Source organism: Carassius gibelio, chromosome A5 (assembly GCF_023724105.1).
Source record: "Carassius gibelio isolate Cgi1373 ecotype wild population from Czech Republic chromosome A5, carGib1.2-hapl.c, whole genome shotgun sequence".
Classification (NCBI taxonomy): Eukaryota; Metazoa; Chordata; class Actinopteri; order Cypriniformes; family Cyprinidae; genus Carassius; species Carassius gibelio.
Window position 1 is genome coordinate 19,879,336 of NC_068375.1, and position 27,545 is coordinate 19,906,880.

General features: G+C 39.1%; 1 protein-coding gene across 2 annotated transcripts in view; it reads right to left on the bottom strand.

Annotated features, from left to right (window-relative positions):
• The window catches only part of LOC128000020 (death-associated protein kinase 1), a 67,297-nt gene extending 46,794 nt beyond the window's left edge, over positions 1-20,503 (bottom strand). Inside the window, exons 1-2 of one of the 2 annotated variants that reach the window (XM_052592231.1) lie at positions 20,333-20,503; positions 19,648-19,808 (exon numbers count right to left, since the gene is read on the bottom strand). In XM_052592231.1, coding sequence (XP_052448191.1) covers positions 19,648-19,709 — 62 coding nt within the window. In that variant the 5' untranslated portion in view covers positions 19,710-19,808; positions 20,333-20,503. Of the gene's footprint in view, positions 1-19,647; positions 19,809-19,918; positions 20,091-20,332 lie in introns of those variants that run through there. The other variant, XM_052592230.1, reaches the window with a different exon arrangement.
• Positions 20,504-27,545: the final 7,042 nt, after the last annotated feature.

Genomic DNA, 27,545 nt, shown 5'->3' on the forward strand with positions numbered 1-27,545 from the left:
TCCGATCCTCGGGGTGGGGTGGGCGGTTTCTCGCCGCCGCGGCCGCAAATGAATGTTTCCCCCCGGGTCCGGAGCCATCAGATCTCGGACGATAGCCCACTTGCTGTCCGCTGGGAGGCGGTCTCACACTCCTAGCTCCCGTCTGCCTTCCTCTCACCGCAGCGGCTGCTGCAAAACCTTGCCGTGCTGGCTGAGAGGGTGGTCGCGGTGTTTGCTTGCGCGGTAAACAGAGGTTAAAAGCCTCGTCCTCCTGTTTCCTGAGGGTGCTGGTTTCTCTCATTTTCTCGAGAGCTGGTCCGAAAAGGCCCTTAGTTGGGTCGAACGCAGCGTCCATCACCTCAGCTTTTTGAGCGTCGCCTAAACCAGACAGGTTCAGCCATAACGCTCTCTCACCTGAAACGGCCAAGCCCATAACACGGCCACAGCCCTGAACCGCGCCACGAGAAGAGCGGAGAATTAGGTCGTTTACCACACATATCTCGTCCCAGAGAGCTGGGTTAGGCACTCCTGTATCTAATTGTCGCCCCATCTCCTCCAAAATCTCCGCCTGGTACGCTGACAGTAAAGTCACCGCGTTCAGCGAGCACACTGACTGCGCCGCATACTTGTACATCCTCTGATAGATGGACGCGGTCAGGCGCTCCATCTTGTTCGGCAGCGAAATTTGGGAAGAGGCAGAAATAGATCGACGATATGGATGGAGGTGATAGGCCACTGAAGACTCTATCGCTGGGGGTCCGGCCAGCCCCAGCTCTCCCATTCCTTGGATCTCAAGTTTAGAGCATCCCTTGGTCGGGAGCTTGCTCTTAAAGGGGCTACCCCAATGGCGGGACATCTCCTTCATGCACGCCGGCACGGCGGGTAGGAGTTGTCTCGTTGTGGTTAGAGCAGGCGGTAGCCTTTTCCCGTCATAAAGGTCCCTCTCTGCTCTCTCTGAATCCTGGGCCGCGGGCCACGCTAGGCCCAGTTTTGCCGCGGCTCGCTTGCATACCTCGTGCAGGTTACTGTCTGCCTGCGAGCCAGTGTCAGTCGCGCTAGGAGGTCTAGACTGCTGGACAGGGAAGAGAGAGTTGTCTTCCTCCTCCTCTTCGTCCATGTCCAAGTCGAGGAGGTCAGAGTTAGCATTGCCCTCTGCGTCCTCGTCTCCCGGCTCCTCATCCTCGTGTGCGAGAAGGCCATCGAACAGAGGAGGCATATCCGGGGATTCGGCTTCCATCATCTCAGCCCAGCTCGTCGTAGTAGCTCGCTGATGATCGTTAGCCTTAGTTTTCGCGATGGTTCCAGCCAGACATGGGTCCTGCTGACTAGCCACCGCCACTCTCAGCCTTCTCTCCAAAATTTTAACCGGCAATGACGCACAGTGAACGCACGTTTGTGGGTCCGCAAGCGACGTTTGAGCGTGCTTGGCGCCCATGCACACAATGCACATGGGATGGGGATCCCTGCCCGAGACGGTTGCTCCACATGATGATGGACACGGGCGGGGTGCGGGTTCCTTCTTCGACTCATTCCCTTTGGCGGGGGTAATGACTGTCGACATGACGGCTGGAGAGAGAAAGAGAGATCCGAAGACTCGTCGTAACACGTAAGTCCGATTAATGGTTCGCAGGGTAGTTAGCCCTTTTCGCGGCTCGCCCTGACGCGTAAAGCCTATGGTGGCTTGACACCACTGAAAATCCTATCGTCGTGATAACACGCGATAATCTGAACAGAATAGCTCGCCTTGACGCGGACACTATTCGGTGTGACACTCAACACAGTACCAATCCAATCCACTGATGTCGCGTTCGGTAGCGTACTCCAATGACGGCCCGCCAGTTGAACAGTTAAGCGAAATCAGCGAAAAGTTCGGACTTGCTGAGAGAGCTTGTAGTCCCTCACGGGAAGAAAGCGAGAATGACTTCGTAGGGGTCGACCTGAGTAATATAGGTGGGGGCGGAGCCTGATCTCAGGTCGACCTGTCTGTCAAAGACAGACGTGGTGGCATAGGAGCTTCCGTAGTTGGTCACGCCCAAAGCGATTCCCATAGTGAAACACCGAGCGAAGTTAGAAAAAGAACACAAATGCCAGGTGCACTCAGTGCCATCAGTGTAACACACACGGACAGTCCTAACCAGCCAGCACTGCTCTGGATGAATATTTAAGTGGGTTAGTGCGATCTGAATACAGATTCCTTGTGCCTGAGCAAGCTTTTCCCAGACAGGATTTGAATGTCATTGTCAAAATCCCCAGCATTAGCCTGACCTGGTGTCAAGGCAAGATCACTGATATGACAGCCAAGAGGTAATGAACATAGGCAATGATGAACAGGGGGCTTAATCAAATGCCACTATCTTCAGGGCTTGGTCCTTTTATCTTGGTTTCACTATTGTACATTTGGTCTTTTCTTCTTTTAAATACATTTTCTTCCAAATGACCCTCCCTTCTGTGTGCAGCTGAACACCAGTCCAGGTTGCCATTAGGATTCAGAGCACCTTTGCAGTGCTGCACAGCTATTATGCAGCACTTCATCCACGGAGACACACACAGATGTCTCATCTCTTGTTGACCAAGGGAATATTTCTACAATACGTAAAGAAGATGCAGCATACATTATTGCTCTATTGCATATTTACACTGAAGTCACAAATAGACCATAAAAGACTGTTAATGTTTGATATTTTTTGTCTTTAATTTATAGACAGAAGCAGTTAGAGAATACCTTCACACTGCAGAAGTCAAATGTTTCTTCTAGTCATGTATGAAGCATTTAAAGAGACAATTCATCAATTCTGTCATTTATTCTGTCGTCATTTATTCCCCCTCTTACAATTTCCAAACTTGTATTACTTTTTGTTTCACAACATGATATGTTGTCCAATCTACTCTTTTTCCAAACAATTAAAGTGAACGGTGACCAATACCAAGCAAGATTTTTAGGTGAATAACAACTCTGGCCCGAGAATACTTGAAACACAGTGTGAGGATTAATTTTACAAAGCTTTTATAATGTTTTTATCCCTTTGAAGCTTGACAGCTCTTGGTCCCCATCCATTTTCATTGTATGGAAGAGACAGCATGTAAACATTCTTCTATATATCTTTTTTCAAATCTTTATATTTGATAACTTTTGTGTGTAGCGATTCTACTGTTAAAAAAAGATACTAAGTTCTAAGACTGTCACTGATTGTAGATCTCTACTATGAGACTCAGAAGAGCAGCTCTCCTGCTGTTCTTAGACCAGGCTCAGCGAAGCAATGAGGAAAACACAGGTGGAGGACAGAAGATAGCTCATCAAAACACTTGAATACCTGAGAAAATGTCAGCGTGCCGCGAACAGTGACCCCTGAACCTGTTACTCAACCTCATCGCTGACTGCTGACTCCTCTGCATGTGCCAAAGAGGAAACACTAGACCAAGCCACTTTATGCTGGGACCCACAATTAATTGTCCATCTTATTTGAATCCATGAGAAATGCAAGTGCACAACAGTAAATCCTCAACACTGCATAAAATGTGTTCAATATTGAATGACTGCAGATTATAGCTGAGAAAAGTACGCAATGAGACAGCTGTCAACACTTTTTAAAATGCAGAGTGTACACATTGTCGATTATGAAGGACACCTACCAATTCTGCGCGCTAGCTTGCTCATTTAAGCGGGAAATTGGAAAAAGCCTAAGGAGAACAAAGAAGCAGAAAGAAAGACACAAATTCAAGAAACAGTTCCTTCTTTCATTTTCAGAGTACAAACCACACATCGATATATCACAGTTGCCTACGAACCAGACAAGTACTGTATTCTATAAAACCGGCAGACCACCGACCTTGGAACAAAACAAAGCTTGTTCAACTCACAAGAGAGACCTGTGATGCTTACCGGAAAGAAAAAGATAGTGGACCTTGATGGTAAAGAATTTTTCACTAGAAAATTCAAGACTCAGATCTTTCCAGCTCTATTTTCATTCCCGATGGCATCACCTCAGGAAGTCATTATCAGGTGGCTCAGGGAATGTGTTTACTCCCATTCTGCTCTCATCAGTATGTTTACACTGTGGAAATGAGATGCATTTTCACCTGGTGCCAAATCAACGTCACGCAAACTTAGAATAGCAGCAGTGAGTGAACGCGAGTGAACGCGGTCTCAAAGGCCTCCGTCCACATGTGTGAGGGGAAAAATCCAACCAAGGGTTTAAACTGAGACCCAACAGCCAAAGTTGAATTAGAATTAAACCATCTAAAAATAAGAACTGCAGTACAGAACTTATATAATATTTCTGAAAAATAAATAGATTAAAAAAAAAAAAACTGGTCATTGGCCCATAAACAAAAGACTCAAAACATGAACACTACAGTGAGTGTAGATTTCAGAGTGGACTGTGTCTTCATCTGATAATAGCTACCCTGTATAATCATATCGGCTGGCTTTCAACCCCTGCGAGCATTATGACAAAGCAGCTTTTGTGCTGTCCCACCATTGGCTCGTCAAGCTGGTCAGTGGGGTGCACAACACCAGCCCAGGGATCGCTTTCAGCAACCCCCATATTATTACACCCAAAGAGTCCCACGATAAGAGTGGCTCATAATTTAAGCCGTTCTGATCTATAAACAATTTTAAATTCGGAAAGCACTACAGTACCAGGATTACCATACAGTTTATCCCACCGTTTATTGAAAGCCTTGCACTTTTGAACTTATGAGCCAGGGAGAAACACTTGGGAATATGGTGCTTTTTCAATTTACCCTCATGTCCTCTCACTTCCTCGTGTCTCCAGTACAAGCTGGAATTTAGCGAGACAAAGTTGCCTCCTGGCAGCAGATCCTAAAGCATCAAGCGTTCCTGCCAAACATCTACTTTTGAACCATCGTAAAGGGATGGAGTGTAGCTTGGTGTGCTTCAGATGGGGGGGCACAACATTAGCTGTGTTGGCTGGCCGGGGCTTAATTAATTAAAAGAACAGACTGAGGATTGTGTTGACTACTGAGGTTAAACACCATGATGTGGAAGGCACTGAGCCATTAATTCATTTGCCAATATCATAGAAGGCCAATGAGCTCAAACCTACCACTCTTGTACACCACACAAATCTAGAGACATGAATCAGTTTCAACAGAGTTTGCTGTTAGCATGATGCTAAGCTGTTTCAGCAGCCATTACTCCAGTCTTCAGTGTCACATGATCCTATAGAAATCATTGTAATGATATGATTTGGAACTTTTCTTGTAACTATCTAGGTAGAGACAGTTGTGCTGGTTAATATATTTGTGGAAACTGTGATCCATTTTTTTTTTTTTTTTTGACAAGGTTTAAAAGAACAGCATTTATTTAAAATACATATACTTCTATTGCCCCCCAATTCCATGTGTTAAACTGAGTTAGCATTCTCAAACCTGGACATCAACAAGTCCATCCTTACAAATAATTATCTGTCCAAATATCAGTCAGCTGTCCTAATCCAATAGTCCACAATTTTCAAATTACTTTTGGAAACAATTTCTCCCATTTAGTTTTTAAAGAGAAAGAGGAAGATATAAGCTTCCCTGATTTCTTTACATTGCTATTTACTACCAACTAGATCAGATCTCTAGTTATAAAACAGCTTATGTGTGACTGTGCTGTCCACAATCAAATTATCTTTCATCGTGTAACAAATGCATTCCTACAGCAATAATCGACTAGTAGTAAAATACCAGTCTGGGTTATCCGGCTTAAAAAAAAATGCATCAGTGACAATACAACAATACAGCCTTCTAAATACCTTCAGTTTTCAATATTAATCAGAATTGTCATCCAACTGAAAACAAAAGTAGAAATTGCAAAATGAATGGTTTTAGAAATGCTGACTATGCGCATACAAATTGGTTGGGTAGACCAATGTGAACACTGTCAGATCAATAGAGTGTAAAAGAGCAGGACGATCACAGTAGGCCAGGCAATCTGCCACTTTTCCAGGACCCGAAAGAACACTTTTATCAATAAGTTGCATTTAGCAAATCCCTTTATCATTGTAGACTCAGATGTTTCAGATGATCTCAGCTTTAGAGTTGAGACCCAAACTTGGTTTAACAATGACTAAGTACAAAATCTGACGTTTTCGGATTTAAGCATTGCCAGTTGCTAGCATAATGATTTTTAACTTGGATGATTTTAAAACCCTCTTAAGGTCACCACCACTTGCTTTAAATTTCCATACATTTACAAATTTTCAACCAAAAAGCAAGTGATGGCTTTATAATGCAATGCCAAATATGCTCAAGTTAAGTCAGTATTGTATGTAGCTTGAAACTCAAAATACAGCGATCCCCTTTTCCACTGGTGAACTGGTTTTGTTTGGGTCATTGTTTTGGGTCAATAGTGTTCTGGAAGGAATCTGGCAGAGTCTGAACTTTTCAAGCCTGCTGATCCAGTCCAAGTGTAATTAAAGAAGCCTTGTTTGTGTCATCCCACGCAATTAAATGTGAAGATTTGGAGAGTTTTTAAACTGCAACACAGACACATTACACAAAAATCAACCTACTTTCTCAATATTTCTCAGCACTTCAACAGAATGAAGAAGTATCAAGTATCAAAGCAATGTGCAAGGTTACTCATATATGCTAAACGGCAGTGGTGGGAATAGATCTATATATCTTAAGACAGGAAACAAGCCCGTTTAGATGTGCATCATTTGAAATGATAATGTGTGTATGTGAGTCATATACTGGTTCATTAGTGAAAAAATGAATGTGGGTGGAGAGTTCAGAGGGAACAGAGCCCACTACTCTTTAGTGCCCAAACTGCACACGTTATGCAACACAGCTCTTGGTGCTGTAGTGCCACACATGAGTAACCAAGGAAACAGACCTGTGGTTAGAGTAAAGCTGGCACTCTCTGAGGTTTGAGCTGAGGATATTAAGACTTTGGAGGAAGATCGGCTGGGTTTGGCGTGCGTACAATCAGCAGGGGCTCATATAAGCAATCCTTCTCAGAGACAGGAAACACTTGACTACTGTTTGACTACTTGTCAGTTCACACTGTGTGAAACATATTCTGCTAAACATTCACTCGAAGACAAACACACAAGCCTATAATTTATTTGAAGTTTTTCAATGAAAAAAAAAAAAAAGTGTATATACTGGAAACGTTGCGACTGCACATCAACTGACAAACCAAATAAACTCAGGAACAACAGGAAAACTTTATTACTAGTAGATTATTTTCAACTGAAATCCCAATTGACCTTATTTTTATATTTAATATACATTTATATAAATTATATTTAATATAATATTTAAATAATTTAACTATAGTAGTACCGCTTCAAGTGTGTACACAAAAGTAACGAAGAAGTTTTTTAAAAAACATTATATTTTTTGTTTCCAATGGATGAGGGAAATGAAGTGGCTAAAGCAGCTCTGCAGCATGTCACAAATAAACGTCTGTCAAATTAAGGAGTGTTACAACCTGTGTAGACAGTGTAAGCTTCGCCGCTGTGTTGTTTAATCAAACAAAACTCGTCAGAGAAAGTGAAACAAACTTATTCCCTCAGAAGGAGAAACAAAAGGTCAACTCTCTGCACCATCTCTTTTTTTTTTTCTTGAGGTATATAACTAATGTCTTTTTTATTATTGTTTATTACAACATCAGGAAAAGTATTTACCCCTCTTCTGAAGGCATTTGACCAGATCCGGACTCACTCTCAAAGAGGTGTATTGCACTCCTTTATGGGTTACTCTGGGGTTCTGAGCTGTGCCAAACTTGTGCTGTGTGAAACAATGTTATGGCTACATACTAAGCAACAGACACACAATTACGTTCCCCATATTCACGTGCTTCAGACAGCCAAATAATCAGCAGACAAATAAACATTTGATTCAGCATTTGAGGGCAAAACAGGAACATGTGAATTGGAGTGAAAAAGAGAAAAATAAAACATTTGAAAGAAATTCATAATTCAACAAAGACACTATACGCTAAAATGTTTACAGTAAAAAAAAACATTTATTCTTTTAAAAATTTTATTTAATTTTTATCCTAAAAAAAATGTGTCACTGTTTCTACAGAAGTATTAATGCTTCCGCATTGATGATAATAAAAAAATGTTTCTTGAGCTTTAAATCTGCATATTAGAATGCTTTCTGAAGGATCACGTGACACCGAAGGCTGCTGAAAATTCAGCTTTGTCATCACAGAAATTAATTACATTTTAAAATATATTAAGTATTATTTTAAATAGAAAAAAAATATTTCTGTTTTTATTTTTTTTATTTTTTAAATCAAATAAATGCAGCCTTGGTAATCTGTAAAATGAGCAACGGTGGGACACTTTTCAAGAAATAGCCTAGTCTTTAAGCGATAATTCAAATAGATAATAGATTTCTTATCAGGTAAGCGACATATTATGTTTGGCATTCCAAAAAAAACAACATCATTTCTATTTGATTTGACCAGAAAGGCATCTGACGTGTCAGTGGAATGTAATTTTGTCCTTTCCGGAAGAGTTAAAGACACAAAGCACACATTGTGTGAGGAGGCAGATGAGTACGACCAGGTCTGAAGTAGCCATTACTACTCGAGCTAAAACACAAGCTCACATTTAGAATTCAATCAAAACGGTGTAACCAATCAGAAAAGCAGCATTGTCTGATTAATTGGCCATCTCCCGTGAGCATGAAGGACTTCTTCTCTTTGTGTCAAACGTTTAGTCAGTCAGAGCTTGTTTGGGGAAGCGTTGCTAATGGAGGAAGGCCCTACAGATGACCGAGTCTAACTGATAGCTACGCCTGGAAAGAACCGGATGAATGGGCGGTTCCCATAGCAACCCAGGGGCGGAGACCTGGAGTCTGCTGTAGGCCTTATCTTCCAAATGCCCTAATGTAGACAGAAACTGACATTCACCTGGTTTCGACAAGTACTGCTGCTTACTGTCAAGACATGAGTGTTGAAAGCACATTCTGCAGCCTCACTATTGACATCTTAACAGTAACTAAGCATACAGTAGCTCAACCCCCTCCATAAAAGAATAATTATGATTAATTATAGCTTTTAGGGATGTGATTAGTCAGCATTAACTACGCTGGACTGGCTTCCAGCAGCAATATGAAAGAACTGTGACAAGGCATCTCTTGGCATTTCAAATAGGGTCAAATACTTTATCGAAAGTAAAAACAAAGAATTAAAAAGATGCTAAAGGACGAGTTAAATGATTGATGATGAGACGATGCCAATGGCTTACAAGACATGAAGAAAAGCACTCGATATCCAGCACAAGGATTCTGAACTGCTTCCACGACATCACTTCGCCAGTAGCTTAGCAACAGCATTAACAGTGCTGGTGCCGTGAGATCTGGGAGAAGAATTCAGAACATCTTCACACAAATTTATTGCAGAATATTAACAAATGTTTCTGAGGAAAAGTTGTTTCACAGCTCTTGGTCAAGCCACCTTTGCCTAACCAAGATGCAGTAGTTTGCTATTAAGAATGATGATTCAGGAGGAGAATTCCCATTATTCATATTCATATGCTAACACTTGATCACAAATAGCCCCATCATGGCTGATGCTCAAGATCATTACCATGACTGCATCATAAAACCGGGCCCTGAGAAGAAGTGTTGGCTGTGCAAATGAAGTCGATTAATCGACTATGATCCACTGTAGCAACACTTCCTGGACTCTGTAAGGGGTCTCTTGTGTGCATGACAACACTATGGGACATTAACTCTTGTGAGCGGCTGCGATAAAACAGCAGTTAATGGTAAAACCTAATAATACCCACAGTGGCAATGACTCTAGCAGGTGGTTTGATTATTAAAAAAGGCATGATGAATGGTTTCAAAATGTAAATAAGTCTATGTCATGCTCATTATGAAATAAGAACTAGTAAGAAATTAGGACATATAAACAATGTGTAATAAAAAAAATAATAATAAAAAAAAACATGAAATAAAATTCAAATGTTATTAAAGGTCCCCTTCTTTGTGATTCCATGTTTTAAACTTTAGTTAGTGTGTAATGTTGTTGTTAGAGTATAAATAATATCTGTAAAATGCTAAAGCTCAAAGTTCAATGCCAAGCGAGATATTTGATTTAACAGAATTCGCCTACAAAAAACGACCCGTTTGGACTATATCCCTCTAGTTCCTGCAGTAACGACGTCACTAAAACAGTTTTTTGACTAACCTCCACCCACATGGATTCACAAACAGGGGGCGTGGCCTTGTTGAGCTCCGACGGAGAAGAAGGAAGAGCTGCGTTTGTGTTTGTCGCCATGTCGTTTGAAACGACGATATCTTCATCCAGTCCAATCATCTTTGTTTGGGCTTCCCAGGGATGCTGTACTTGGAGATTAATGGTTACAATTTATGTTTAACTCGGTTCCGGAAAATTATAATCCACATGTAAAACTATGTGCAGCAAATTTTGCTGAGGACAGCTTGCTGAGGACAACTTTCTCAATCAGTTTAATGCCGGATTCGCACAAAGATTATTCTTGAAAGATGGAGCAGTTTCCTCTTTGTCTGGAGAAGGTGTTGTTTATGGACCACAACCGATAAGTGTATTTTATTATTTAAGTTGGTGCGTTTAACAGTTTCTGTAACTTATTACACAAAAGGGCAATGCGGTTTAGCTTTCTTATCTAGATGGTAGGGCTGTGCAAAAAAACTAATGCGATTTTCATGCGCATCTAGTCAGTAAAAACGCTCCTGTGATTATAAATACATCTCCAGCACACTCCTGCCCACTTGCTTCTCAAAACTAGTCCAATCACGTTTGCAGGAGGGCAGCGTGCTGTAAGCTGGTGTCGAATCACAACACAAGAACCGCTGGCCCAATCAGAACTTGTTATGTATAGCCGCGTTTCCACCGCAGGAACTTTACCCAGGAACTAGGGACTTTGGCCTGGTACTTGGTGTGTTTCCACCGCAGAAACCAGGAACTAAATAAAGTTCCGGGTAAAAAAATGCCTCCAGAAAGTCCCTGCTGGTGAGGTGGTACTTTTCCAAAGTTCCGGAACTTTCGGGGGCGGGACTTTGGCCGCTAAACATTCTGACTGGTTGAGTTCACGCAGCATTGGTTGAGTTCAACCACCATTTATTTGGATCAACATTTTCAAAATATTACTGTTATTGTGTCATGAAATTTAATTTTAAAAGTATTTCAGGCGAGAATGTAGTTGTTTAAAACTCAAATCTGTTGTTTATTTATAAAGACAGCACCTATTTAAAAATGTGTTTCGCCGATCTCTGAGACGGTGAGCTCCACTCGATCAGCGGGAGCTCAGTGATCATCTATCCGCCGAGAAGCAGCCTCACCTGGGATAGACCTTCTGATATGTGCCGCTGGCTCTAATGTCTCTTTAGTGGTTAAACATAAAATATAATTCAGCTGCGGGGTAAATCTAACAGGTTTTCTTTGGTCTGTATTCAATTTATCCATATGTTAAAATGAAAATAAAAAAGGCAAATTTATATAATATTTTGTTTCATTGTAATGGCTGTATATATACACATATCCCTGAACTAAGTACATTTCTGCAGCTGTTATTATGCTTAAATGAAAACCAAAGGAGGCAGTGGTATTTGATATCCTATTTCATTTTATTGTAAATACATAGTAAGGAAAATTGCAGTAGTCAAGACGAGCTGACTGAAGTTATCAAGTACGCTGCTGTTTATAGATTTACCGGACTTGCGTCGTTGCAGACATCACACTCCCCAGTCGAATGCACAAAGTCTGAACTAACTACCGATAATGCACGTCCAAAATCAGCGTACTTTTTTTTAATTTTTTTTAATCAGCATACTTTGTATTGAGAAATGCGCGCGGACCTACGTCACCAGTCATTTGCCTAATCTTCCCGGTACTTTACACCGCGGTGGAAACACATAAAGCAACAGGTCTGGGGGGAAAAAAGTTCCTGGGAAAAAAAGTTCCTGGTAAAAATGTTCCGGGTAATTTCGGTGGAAACGCGGCATATTTCTGAAGGAGGGACTTCATAGAACAAGGAAGTCATCAGCCCGTTTTTATGACAGTGAAAACAGCGGTATACAGATAGGTGAATTGTGTGAATAATACTGTGTTTTTTTACACGCGAAACATGAACACATTATAATGCACACTGTAAACAATCGAAGCTTCAAAAAAACGCGTAAAACGGGACCTTTAAGATGAATATTATAATCTTACAGTCTATGCAAGACAGCTGAAAAAGGAGTGTCACAAAAAGCAGCCAGGTGACATTGTACACATATTGAATTGTGTAAACACTTGCCAACACAGGCCACCAGCTGCATGACACATTAACGCTCGCCTGTATCCAAGCTCATAGCATTCTCCTGTTGACCGGCTTTCTCTTAAAATCACAGGAAACAAGAACCAGACACAAGCAAGGAGGCCTATATAACCATGAGAAATCGATCCGTTAGCATTATCATTCATCTGTGGTTGTAGCTCAGCTGGGACACGAAGCTAATTTGTAAATTCTGTAAATGCCATGGGACTTTTCACTTTTGAAGCCACAAACGAGGAAACTGACGGCTGATGATGCTGATTGGTTAATGGTACTGGAAAAATACAGTTCTTTACTAGTGACAACACTGAGCTGTGATATGAATGTATTTTAAGGAAAATTAAATTTTAGGAAAATTAAGCAAAATGTTCTCTCACATGTTAAATGTCTATTGCAGAATAATGTATGGATGCAATGATATTACTATTCTGGCTGAAAACAATAATACAACAACTATTAAAATCTTCAACAACTATTAAATCTAACCAATGAATAACTGAATAAATACTTCATTTTTTTTATTTTGTCTAAATTACAAATAGGCCTAATGACTAAAAATCTACAGTTTTAAAAACCACAAGGGAATATTTATTTTGAAAAACACTCAAATGTGTTAGATGAAGGCAAAGGCAATCTAAATGTAAATATAGGATGAGCAAGCATGCTTAAAAAGCATACTTAAAATCCATTATCAAAAAAAAAAAAAAAATGTAAAGGCAAAATAAATAATAATATTGGCCTTTAACCGTCATGGTATCAATATATTGTGCATCCCTAATGATTATGTTGGTAGGTTTATGCAATTTCCGCCAATTTCCAAGCGTAGAAGCCACCGCTTTAGCAATTATTTTTTAAATCTGTGTAAAGCAATATTAAACATGTGTCCTGAGTTTGTCACACCACAGACAAATTTGTTATTATCCACCCAGCCAAATATTACTGATAAAAAAAGCCAAGTAAATAAAATAAGGTAACAAATTCTTGAAAGAATAAGCGGTTTTTCTGCTCTCAAACACTAGGGACTTATCCACCGTCTCTCACAAAATGTCAAATACCACTACAACCTGAATGGATGCTCCCTCCTAGCAGTTTAGTTTAAATAAGGAGACCAAGCTGCTTTGGAAATTGCATTTATGTGACAAACGCAAAGTTGCTAGCCAACTGAAGGCTGTAGTGACTAACGGTAGCGAGCAGGTGAACCACAGATGCTAATGCGCTCTAGTTATTAGGTGTGTTGGAACTAAAGCAGCGCTGTGCAGCCCGATCATTGTATGACATCTAAGTACAGAGAGGATTCAAAAGCAAGGAGCGTCTGCTCTCTAGAGCTCTCGCTGTGTTTTGATGTCATACACCGATTGGTCTGCGCAGCGCTGCTTCAAATCGTAACCTCTAATCAACTTAGTGGAGGGGCCGTGATCATCGAGACATGGTTTTAGGGACACTTCTGAAATGTGACATGGCACAGCTGGTATAAACACAAGCAGACTAGAGTGGCTATAATGTGCCACAGACGTGTGCAGGGTAAATAAGGGGTTATCTAAGCATTAATGGCAAGGAAAGCCCTTTATATTTGAGAACGTATGGGGTGTTTAATGGAGATTATAGTAAATTAAAGAATAATCATTTGACTTATGTATGCCAGGCGACCTGTAAATGCAAAAAATATTTTTTTTTTGAATTGCCTGAAAAACCATGAGATGTATAGGAGTTTTTGTGAAATTCATTTGATTCCTCCGAGCGTATTTTCAACTTGCAACGTCAATTTGTGCAGTTTGTTAAGGGTAATGGAAATACAGTTCTTTATCCCTTTGACATGCCTAGTTCTTCTGTCTTTTGGTTTAAAGGGGGGGTGAAATTCAAAAATTAAGTTGTACGTTTGAAGGAGTATTTCTGTTCCAAAAATACTCCTTCCGGTTTGTCACAAGTTTCTGAAAGTTTTTTTTTTCGAGTATGGCTCTGTGAGACGTTAGATGGAGCGGAATTTCCTTATAAGTGTCCCTAAGGGCACTTCTGCCGGAAGAGCGCGCGCTCCCGTATAGCAGAGCACTGAGAGGCTGAGCACAGACATTCACTGATCAGAGCGAGAGCATCGCGAGATGTCACAGAAGTGTGTTTTTGGTTGCCAGGGCAAGACAACCCTGCACAGATTACCAAAGAAAAAACAGCATTAAGGGACCAGTGGATGGAGTTTATTTTTACACAGCATCAACGGAGTTGTGCAAGTGTTTGTGTTTGTTCCCCTGCTTTTCGAAGATGCTTGTTTTACAAACAAGGCTCAGTTTGACGCCGGATTTGCACATCGTTTATTTCTAAAGGATAATGCAGTCCCAACGAAAAAGTCACGATCGTGTGTTGGAACCGCAGGCGGTGAGTAAAACTGCTTCAAATATCTCTGTGTTGTTAACTTAGCTATCAGCGCGTAAGCACATCAAGTAAACAACATGCGATGTTATCATAAAACTGCACTTTCCACATGTACAGCTTAAAAAAATAAAATAAAATAAAAAACACACAAAGTGGAACTTAGTCATTTTCCAAAACCACTAAGCAAATATATACAGGTTCAGTACATACCAGATAGAGACGTCGTTGCTGATGGTGCTCTTGTTAAATTTCAGCCTCTGGATCTGATTCTGGATCATAAATATACGCTGAATCTGACTGTTAGCCATGGTTTGTTTTGGATGGTTTTTTCCCTCACGGTAATGTCACAGCTTCCACATGCTCTCAACGCAAAAGCCTACTGGCGCTCGTGATTCTTTAGTTCCGCCTCCATACGCCTCCATCTTTCTCTTATGAATATAATAAAACTAAAGACATTTTTGGAGTTATGAAGGGTGCAGTACTACTCTATAGGTACTCAAGATTAACAGGATATTGAGTGAAAACGAGCATTTCACCCCCCCTTAAACGGTTATTTCACCCCAACAGCAGAAAGGAAAAATAAAATGTGCCATGTTTTTGTCAAGGACTAACAATGGCTCCTTACTGGCACTGATTAACATGCTGTGGTCAGATGTGGCCGGTTTAACCTTTGTACTATCCAGGAAGCCCAGTTAAGATGGTTAGTTTTAGATGCTGGGGGGAGAATATATTTTGCACCTCAAAAGCTGCATTCACCATGCCAAATAGAAAATGACAGACTGAGAAAAAAAAAAAAAAAAAACTTTCACTCTTGTCTTACACATGCTTCACTGGTCAAGGATAATACTTCACAGCAGGATTGCTTTACAGTGTACCATGACCCTCCCGGCACGTTCACTCACAAATGATCTTCATCTCACATTCACAATACACATTCTCACCCCCAAATATCTCAGTAGGCTTCACAAGAGACACCCAAACTTCACCCACTGAACACACAGATGGATGAGAAGCTACTTTTATGCACTAGAGCACTCTGAATGATGCTATGTGTGCATTGCTACTCATTCTAGCAGATGTCTTCAGCATGATAAAAAAGATCCACACTAACATCCAATTTGGGAAAGATTTTACAAATACCAGACCTATAAGATATCTCAGATTGCTCTGTTATTATTATTATTGCTAATTATTATTATTATATAAAATAAATAAATTAGCATAATATAATACATTATAAAAATAATCGGTTGCTTTGTAGCAATTGACGAATGATGCGCAATAAATTATATATATATATATATATATATATATATATATATATATATATATATATATATATATATATATATATATATACTTTTTTATGTATTATATATAGGAAATGCTCATTTATTTATTTTATATAATAATGATGATGATAATAATAATAAACAATAATACAAATAAAATAGACCAATCTATAGGATATCTTATAGGACCAGTATTTGTTAATTTTTCTCAAATAGGATGTTATATATAAAACGATTTTTAAAAAATGGTAGGAAACATCTGGCATAATAGCTACTAACCACCACGGCTGTTGAGCAAAAAAAGGTTGATATCCCACACTGGTCAAACCTCAGCACCAGCACCATCTGACACTTTTCACTGGTGCACAAATATAGGTCAACAACAAGCAACTTGCATACTCTGCATATCATTACAGGGGGGTGGGGAAATTGTTAAAGTGGTCCCAAAAACTGCCTGAGATTTCAGCTTTTTTTTTTTTTGGAGGAGTCTAATTAGCATAAGGGTCTGGGTAATAAGTTTTCTGGAGCACACTCTTCAAAACTACACAGTCAGAAGCACTGCCTCTTGAAGAGATAGTGAGATCCGGCACAAAGCTGCTCCTCCCCTTTCACACACACAGCCAGAGCAAACAGACACAAAAGAGAACCAATTAGTGGCAGGACAGACCGAGAGCAGCCAAGCTTATGGTCAGTCTAAGAGACATAATGTAATAGAAGAACACAGATATGATTAGAAAGTATCCATATCGCATGAAACAGACAGTCAATCAGACTCCTGTTCAAAAGTTGTTAAGTGATATTTAATGTACTTCAAAGCACCTGGCATCTCGTTTTCTTCAACCAATGAAAAATGTGGGCTAGTGTTATTTTAGTATTATTTCTTTACTATTGGAGTAAAAACAACACACTTCCCCTTTGAGTTACAGCGGCTCATAGTGTTAATCCATGAAAAGCAGTGCCTGCCAAGTCCCCAGCTTCAAATTTAGCCAACAGTCCACAGCTCCTCCTACTCTGATGAGGACCACCCGGAGCCGTTCCCATCAGAATAAAGAAACATCCTAACTTAAGAGCGTCATACGCCTCATGAAGAGAGCCTGTGTGTTTAACCTTAAAGCCAGAGTAGCACACAAGCACCGTCTGATGCAGGGTTATTTAACGCGTCAGTGCTGAGGGGTACGTTAAACAATTTTGATGAGGAATCAAAGCCTAGCACTGAATATTGGTGAGGAGGGTAAAGGAATGAATGGCTGAATTGAGAACAGTGAATGTTGTTCTTGGTTCTGATTCTGAGTTTTTGTTCAGTGGGGGAGGGAAAGGGGTATTTTTGTTATGCAGAACAGGAAACTTAAAACGTGCCGGTGGGCTTCACTGATTGGTGGTCCCTATGTTTTATTTCAGACTCTTTTTTTTACACGCAGGGTCATAGATTCCTTCAACAAGCATCAATCCATTCATTGTTTTATGTCAATAGTGGGATTGGCAGCTCATGATAGACATATAGTTGTCATGGTGAGGCCATAATATTCAAATGTTTGGTCTTCAATACTATTCAAATCATTTTGAATATGTAAAGTGCCATTTCACATGTGAATAAAAATTCAATGACAGCATAAAAAAAGTCATCACAATTATTTAAAGTAAGTGTCTTCAATTAAACGTTCAAATTACAAAGATTACCAATAAATAAAGAACAGATCATGCATAGTTAAATAGTTAAAACAGGTAACTGTCAATTAAAACCTGTCCAGACTCAAATATGAAATCAATATTCATGAATATGCAAATGAACAGGATTTTACAAATGCAATTATTTTGAGAAACCCTAAGTGAAAAAAATAACACTGCTTCCTATCTTCCTTATTAAACAAAAGCAGTTTAATTCAGCAAAAACTGGAGTAAGCTAGTCAGCTTTGAAGTCACTGAGTAAATTATGTAATCAGAAAAACTGAAAGATGCCATCATCCCTCAGGAGCCAATGACAAGAACATCTTCAACATTCAATTCGAAGTCCCCTCAGTACGTTTACGCATTATGCAATAAATTTTACTGATCGTGGGCATCCTATAGACTGTTACATGAGCACTAACACAAAAAATATTTTTCTTAAATACAAAAGAGGACGATTTCCCACAACCCACACTAAAAGCAGACTCATTCCTATCTGTGTGGTGATTTATCGCCCACACACACAGCAGTCAATGGGAATCCAGGAAGCTGCATTCTCATGAAACCCAGTTCAAAAAGAACGTCTATCTCTTGACCTCTAGTGATGAAACGTTACACAGCTGATATTTCAGGAGTAAAAGGACCACCACAAACTTTAATGCAAAGCCTTAAGTGGCAGTCACACTAGACTTTGAACATGTGAAATTTCTGCAGACAGCTGGACACCGCAGCGGCTGTGATATGATGTCACACACATTAAATAAAAAAAAATTACTCAACATATAACAAAAAATAATGAGCCCAACTTTCACTGCAACTTTAAATTTTGTTTTCTTTTAATTCAGCTCAGAGGTCAGGCAGGGATATATATATATATAATAGATATAGATATATCCTATGCGTCACATCTAAACGTCATAAAAATTTACAGGTTTAGAGCTCATCAAATTTGAATTTGGAATGTAGCAAAATGCGAAACTTCTTCACATAAACTTGCAATTATAGTCTCCAGCATTCGCATGCGGGTAAACAGAAGTAAATAATACAAACAGTATAGTGTGACCGCACGTTGATCAGTTGTGATGCGCTGTAAAATGAAATCAATTGCTGACTCGATGTCTTTAACAGCCAAATTCTAGTGTAAAAATGTAATTGTTGCGGCTTCTCAGCATAGCAGGCTAATCCAATTTATCATGATCAACCTGTTAAGTAGGACTCCCAGAAGAGAAATCTACACAGTGGACATTCACAACCATCTGAGCCCCATTAATCAATAAATGCCATTAAAGATCATTACAACTAGGAATGCAAGAACATCTGCCAAGAGTGACAACCAGTGATATTTCAGGCTCCAGGAGGGTTTGGGACACCCAATAATGATTTGAGACCACACAAGCAACAACTCTGTGGACAAGTACAAGGCAAGACACAATACAACAAGTACTGTGGAGATGCCAAGGTACAATAACTGTGACATTTAAGATATATACCACAAATGGTACCTGAATGGCAGCTTAAGCTACTTCAAAGAATACCATGGTATTACCATGCTGTGATAACATGGGGTAATACCACGTTTTTGTTTTTTTTTTAGGTTCTTTTTTACTAGTACAGCTCACCCTGAGTGACATATGCACCACCTTATATCTTAAAGCTGACTTATGCATGGTGATTGAACAACATTAGATGGTGTACTGTATTCAATCCTTCACTCTTCAAAAATGGAATATAACATAAAGAATTCTTTATTGTGGAAAAAAGGCAGTTTATTAAAATGTTCTTTTAAGAACTGTTCACCAAAATGTTCTTTGTGTATGCTAAAATGGTTCATCTATGACTGAAAAAAAAACTTTCTGAACAATTAATTTTTATAAGTTAATCACAATAAAATAGCTGTTTAATAAATGTATAGAGAGAATTCAGGTAAATTGGGAGACTTCTGCTATTCATAAAAACAATGCCCTAATTAACCTGAAATTGCCCCTGTGTATATAATTCATTCAAAATAATTAACTAAAATAAATGACATAAAATTCACCTCACGTCCAAAATCTGGTGTGAAACCCATCACCTACCTCCCGAGCTCGTCTCCTATCTCGTAATAATCCTCCACATTCTCCTGGTTGAACACGGTCATGGTGCTCCTGGGCGCTTCCAGCTCTCCGGGATTCCCAAATCAGCAGCCCACCTCTGTCAACCTAATGACAGTTTGCGGCGAACCCCTTTCATATTCGCTCTGCGGAGAAAGAGAGACGCGTGAGGAAAAACGCGCGTGTCGTGTGTAAAAACGCTCTGTGTCTTCACGACTCGAGTGAAAACCTCTTCTGAGACCATGACCACACTCACCGCATGTCATCTGGTGTTTGTGTGCGCTCAGAGTGATTTAACCGGTGGCTAGAAACTAGTCAAGCCCACACGAGAGAAAGGTAGCAGCGGTTTGTTAAGGCGTCTACGGCGCTCGGCGTTGCCAAGTGAACAGCGCTGTTCTGTGTGTGTGTGTGTGTGTGTGTCTGCTCTTAATACGTACCCCTGTGTTCACTCACCACGGAAAGATTACCGAATCACACTGGGAAGTTGGCGGTTGACACCTCACGTAAACTGCCAGTTTCATTAAACCTACGCCCTCCCTTGTATCTTTCATATCGTTAGAGAGACCTGGCGTAGCTATTCCTTCATTACTCAAACGGTCTAACAGAATATAGCATGCTCTCACCGGTAACATGTTTATTACTTTGATAAAAGCCTATAAAAGTAGCTTACCTTCATGTTTCCATCGTTGCAAATGTTTAGGCAGCAGGTACGATCCAGTGTGAAGCAATAAAACAGCATACCCTTCACGCGAGACATGGAAGTGTGTTGCAGGAAATGGGAGGATTGTAACAATGTAGATGAAGCGGGGCTCACGGTAATGAGACCGCTAGCAGTCCACCTGAGGGGGGCGCTGTGGAGAAATATAGTCTAGACATTCTGATCAATATTACACAGATGTGTTCAAATGTTACAAAGACCATAATCTATCTATCTATCTATCTATCTATCTATCTATCTATCTATCTATCTATCTATCTATCTATCTATCTATCTATCTATCTATCTATCTATCTATCTATCTATCTATCTATCTATCTATCTACCATTAATCTGTCTGTAAATCTATAGTGCTATATATGCTATAGTGTTTCATGAAAGGTTTATAAAAATAAAATGTATAAATTGATTAGAAGTAAATATATTATATTAAATTTTCCAATATTTTATTTTAAAGCACTTTTTGTATAACGTCTGACTATTTACGACTATTTACGACTATGATACATCTGATTCTGTATACTGTAGGCCTACAATGAGAGTGCTGGCAAAGGCTGTAAAAAAAAAAAAAACACTTGAGTAAAACTGGATGGTACACTATGTGACACTTTTTTTTCTTACATTTACAATGCACAGTTTTTGGTAAAATAGTTTCTAGACCGTGACACATAAATGTGGTATTTGAAGGAAGACCCTGTGACCACATACATTCAGCTATAAACACGCTCTAATAATATTTGGGATTTTATTGCATACACTGTTCTTAGACTTTTTTCCAGTTTATCAAACACTTTTCTGCTTGGTTTACTACAATGGCTTGTTTTCTTCACAGAAAAACCTCACACTGTGCTGAAATAAACAGCTCATTGTTGACAGCAGATTGTTAGTGTCAGTCTTTTATGTTTTGACTCATGTCTGCCTTCATGAAGTGTTGACTTATAAAGTGGTAATTATCATCCACGCATTAATGACATACGTTGTAGCCTACAGACGGCCTTATTATAAAAAATGTCAGACTTGCACTCTCATGGTAATTTGCTGTTTATATTTTGCTGTTTATAGTCTCATCTAACTTACAGATCAATTAATAAAAGCTATAACAACTTTGTAAGCTTCTGCAAAATTATATGTGGCAACCTTATTATTTTAATCTAATATCTCACATATTTGTTTTCTATAGACAATAATACATAGGCAGTCCTGTCAGAGTTGAAATAGCTCGTCTGTGCTTTTAGTGCGCCATCTGGTGTCTAAAATGGTAGACGCAGGGCATTAGGCCTTTTTTCTCATGCGTTAAACATTTAAATGAAACAATAATTTTTTTTTTTTTTTTTTTTTTTTTTTTTTTACATTTGTGCACCATCCTTTGATATAAACATGAACTACATCAGAGAAAACTGTCAGACTTTGGTGACTGGCTTTGGCTTATGATAAGACAAAACAGTCAGTCCCCCACCACAGTCCCTCCTTTCCATTCTAGGACTATTAGTACTGAGGGACTTTCTTTTTCCACTGTTGTTTTCAGTCTCTCCTCAAACAGTCATGCTGGGATTCCCTCATGTCCTCAGGGTGAGTTTTGTTTGTGTGTGTGCATATGTGTGTGTGTTTCTACTTTAATTAACCCGAAGTGACAGTTTCTCTCTCACACCTGCTCATTTCTCTTATTTATCATAGGCCTGACCTTTCAATCTGGCAGTTCTTTATTGCCCAAACATTTTTTTTTTTATGTTAACCCAGTTAACATGATGGCAAATATTAATCAAATTATTGTCAATTTATTAAATTAGAGTTAAGTGTAGCCAAGTACAGTGACCCACACTGGGAATTTGTGCTCTTCTTTTAACCCATCCAAGTACTCACACACACACAGCAGTGGGCATACATTTTTTGCATTTTGGGGTTTGATGCCTTCCTCAAGGGTCTCACATCTTGGTATTGAGGGTGGAAGAGAGCGCTGGTCATTCATTCCCCTACGATCCCTGCTGGTACTGAGACTTGAACCCACAACCTTTGGGTTACAAGTCTGACTCTTTAACCATTAGGCCACAACAGGAATGGCCATATTGAGATTATCATTGAGAACTGATTCACAAGTGGTTTTGAATGACTTTTTGTTGTGTAATTTACATGTTCAGATGCAGATTATGTGCAATTATATTATAAATTATTTAAAAATTATTTAGTTTGTTAGTCTTGACCCTTATAGCAGTGCATGTCATTACACTACATGAGGTATGTTATAACAATGGAAATTTTTTTACTTTTTTAATTTCAGCAAAATTTTTACATTAATACAATTATTAGTATTAGTAGTATTAGTATTATTAGTAAGTAAAAAAAAAACCTTCTGACACAAATTTGTATAGTTACTAAATATAGCCCTTATGACAACTTTATATTTATGCTGTTGAGTCAGTGTCAGAACAACATGGTCAAATGTGATTAGAGGGTGACTACATAATACTCAAAAACTAAAATGCTTCACTGTCTTCTGTATAGCCATCGGTGCCCTCGAATCACTGGTGTTTTCACAGCTGTTCACACACACTGAGGCGTTCATGCAGGCAAACACAGGGAGACATGCATGACCACGAGTGTCTGTACCTGAGTTACACAAACAGTCATCTTGACAGCCAAATGATTGGTGTAAACACGTCGGATTTAATTTACACACCCATTCAGCTGTCTTACTTGTAAAATCGCAGTTTAATTACAGTATATGTCAGAGTCTTTGTTTTCTTGCCACCGGGTTGAAGCCACAAGCGGTTCTGAGGCTTTTTTGACTTTTCACTCACAATTTCAACATCTTCACCTCACACAGAGACAGGAACTCTCTTTAAAGGAGTTCTCCAGACCCCACAATAAAACAAAATGTTAATAATAATAATACAAATCAATTTTCTATTTCAACCCATATACTTAGAGAAACAAGTGTAGATGTATGAGTGTGAAAGGCTAGTGTCATCTGTTTACTCCTTTTTGGTTTGTTTTTGAATGCATTAGCGATGACTCAGTAAGGGGAAAAGTAAAAACAACTGTTAAAATCACATGACCTCATGCGGAAAACATTATAACATGACAAAAGCAAGATTCTAATGTTTAAGCTATGGGAATGTGTATTACAGAAAAGTAAAAAATTATAATATACAAAAATGTGAAAAGTTGTATTTTTTTTTATGGAAGTGCCACTGGTTGTGATACCTTAGCTTTCCTTCACAGTGTTTCAGATTAGGGTTTGTGGATGTGGAGGAACGCCAGTGCTGAACTCATCCAAACTCTATGCCTGGGAACACATTTTCAATATGTTCAACAATTTCATCTCATTTTTTTGCAGCCTTGATTCATCTCTCTCTTTTGCAAGAGGCCTAAAGCACCTCCAGATTCCCTTTTTATTGTCTGCCACTTTTCATTTCACAAGCATTTATTTAAAGAAGAAGAAGAAAAAAGTTTGGGATGCCTTGTTTACACATAAATTACAGTCAAGTCAGCTTTACATATTTGACCTTCATACAAATTCCCAAATGAGGTCACATTAACAGGTGCTAAAATGACTAGCTTTCTTGAACTAAAATGAAATGGAGGAAATTAAGTTTTTTTTATTAGCAAAAAGAAGCCAAATCTTCAAAGCCTCTTTTCCAGCAGACTGACTCAGATAAATGCAGGAGATGTAGGTGCCCAGCAGGGATGTGGAAGAATCGGAACACCTCCCCACTTTCTTCACCCCTACTTTTATCCCCCATGGTGTTCCTGTCATAGGATAATGTGCTCCTCCCATCTCTCTCATAATGCCCACTTCACATGTACACACACAATTGAGACAAGGCTGACTTCTGACCATGCACATACAAGATGTTTATGTATCCTAAATAAGATAAAGTGTTAATGTTATGTTCTAAAGTTTGTGCTGTAAGACTTGAAGAACCTCAGACATTTTGATCTTCTGAGATACAGACAATTCAAACACAGTGTATAGCGTACAGACATCTGTTTCTTTAGAGTACTACTTTCTTTAGAGTTCTACTTTAGAGTTTAGAGATATGTTGCTTAATGTAGAGGGAGCACCATTTCCCATTCCCATTCATGCAGATTACCACCAGTCCCCAAAAGGTGTAAACTTTCCACGTTTAGGACTTGATCAATGCAAAAACGAATTGTTAGTTCCTGTCTTTATTTGAAGGATGAATGGTAGTCAGGTATATGCGTCCTTTACTCTTATCTTTATCTTTGAGAAATCGATGTCTTGTATTGATTATCTCTGAATTGACTATGTAATTGGCTTAATACATTTTACCTGACCAATAATAAATGATCACATTTGATATTATCATCACTTACTCTGAAATGATTTTCTTTTGTGAGATTAATAATTATTTGACTCTCACTTTCGATCATTTTGAGTCCAAAAAACATTGGTAACGCTTTGCAATAACATTCCATAATCAGCTAACATGAACTAACAATTACAATTCTACTAAAGCATTTATTAATCTTAGTTCATTTCAAAATGTCCTAATATAAAAAAAGTGATATGACATTCAGCCAAGTATGGTGACCCATATTCAGAATTTGTGCTCTGCATTTAACCCATCCGAAGTGCACACACACAGAGCAGTGAACACACACACACACTGTGAACACACACCCGGAGCAGTGGGCAGCCATTTATGCTGCGGCGCCCGGGGAGCAGTTGGGGGTTCGGTGCCTTGCTCAAGTCGTGGTATTGAAGGTGGAGAGAGAACTGTACATGCACTCCCCCCACCCACAATTCCTGCCTGCCCGGGACTCGAACCCACAACCTTTCAACTGGGAGTCCGACTCTCTAACCATTAGGCCACGACTTCCCAAATGGCAAGTAATATATTACTATTGTTATAAAGTTTTATCTGTTCAGATTATTTAATGGACCTGAGCTGATATGAACTAACAATGAACAGTTGTATTTTTTTAGATCTATTCAAACCATCTTTCAATGTATTTTTCTTTTCGATTCCTCAGAGACTTTCTCCAAGCACCATAGCCATTCCAGAACCACAAGCTCTTGTTTTCCTCCCAAACCTGGATTAGTGAAGTTTTAACCCACAGCCACAGTTCAGCGAGCACACTGCTGGAGCAGTTCTGTACCTAATTAACTTCATTTTGCCTCTGTCAGTGATTCCAGTGTGCAGGCGCAGCGTCAGACCAAATAGGAGCTGATATTGCTTTCATAAATTCTATAATCTACTTCCGTCCACACAATGCTACTTACAGAATCAGGCTGTGCATAACTCTGTTCCTGCCATTTGGGTTGAGGCAGAGTCAATGTCAACAACTGCAACTCAGGCCTTTTTAATATATAACCCATGATGGATTTAGAATGATGTATGATGTAAAATCAGTTTGTTTGGTTAGTGAAGCCTTCTTACTGTGAATATATGAATGCTCATAGCAGAAACTAATTTTGTGGTTGCACTAGTTCTGCTGTAGATTTATCTGAGGTATATGTGGCAATAACAGTACCACAAACTCTTCTGAAGTGAGTGCTGTGTAAATCTACATGTACATGACGACACATACTACAAAGAAAGTTTGCACGTCTCTAGGCAATGTCATAATTTCCCTGAGGAAATCTTTGGGCTCATATAAAAAGATGAAAAAGATTGAAACCATTAAATAGGGCTTCAAACAAAAACCTAAACGAGTCAGTATAACGTTTCTCTGGGAAAGACATTTTGGTTTCTGAACACTTCCCTTATGATTATGAATGTTTCATTATTACCATTATACTATAATATTTTAGGAAAATATATATATATTCCACTCGATTTGCTTGGTGTGCTTTGGCAGTGTGTCTCAATCAAGGGCCCTATTATTTCATGGGATTTATCTCACCACAACGAGCATATCAAAGGAAATGAAAGAGGGAGTAAATTAACAGAAAGGTATTTAGCATCTAGCAGCGAACTAAATTTCAGATCTAACCATTTTATGAACCCACAATACATAATTACGTTTTTATTGCTGCATAAACTATAATGTAGCCTTGTAATTTGATGGTTAAACACATAACAATTTGGAGACCTAAGCTATGCTTTGGCTTTGTTTGTTTGCGTATTTGTGTAAAAAGTTTTGCTCCTCTGAAAATGCCAGTGTGTAATTTTTGCTGTGTGTGTGTGTTTTATTACTCTAAAACGGAACAGCCGCATGGCACATGTGGGTTTAACCCACTTCCAAGTGTACAGTACACTGCACCGTAGGCTTTAAACAAAGGTTTTACAGGTTTGGAATGACATGAGGGTGATTAATTAACGACAGAATTTGGATTTTTGGGTGAACTATCCCTTTAAGACTGTTAGGGTTTGCTGTACTAACTTCACACATCAATCGTTTTTGAAATTCATTGCACCTCGCACATTGGATTTATAAGGTTAGAACATTTAAGGTTTTGACTTCTGCAATAAAGCCATATTTTGCAATAAGTTTTCCTCTCTTTCAAACATTCCCCCCTCTAACTAGGAAAATGTGTCAATTTATTCTGATCTAATTTTCAGTGGGGGCATTACAGGGATAATTCCTAAAAAAATTAAATAAATAAATGAAACGTCTGTCATTTACTTATCCGCAAGTTGTTCCAAACTTGTATGTTTTTTTTTCTCTGCTGAACACAAAAAAATATATATGTTCTGAATACAGTGATTACTGATTCCCATTGACTTTCATAGTAACCCCCCCCCCCCCCCCCCATACTATGGTAGTCAGTGGAGACCAGCAAATGTTTGGTTACCAACATTCTTGAAAATATCGTCTTTTATGTTTTTACGTCTTTTAGGTGAGTTAATGTTGACAAGGTGAACATTATTATTATTTTGGGTGAACTATTGCTTTAAAGGAACACTCCACTTTTTTTGAAAATAGGCTCCTTTTCCAACTTTCCTAGAGTTAAACAGTTGAGTTTTCGGAATGAGAATATAGTTCCTAGACATATCAGCCTAGAAAATCGCAACTTTTTATTTTCCCTCGGTCTTAGTACACAATGTACTGTAACTACAAAAGAGTCAAGTTTTAAATAGGAAAAATATAGAAACTCATTGGTCGTTTTTGAGGGAGATGCTAATGGTCTAATCAGTTTCAGATCTATGCTAAGATAAGCTAAAAGAGTGCTAGATCGGCTGAATGGATTAAAAAAAAT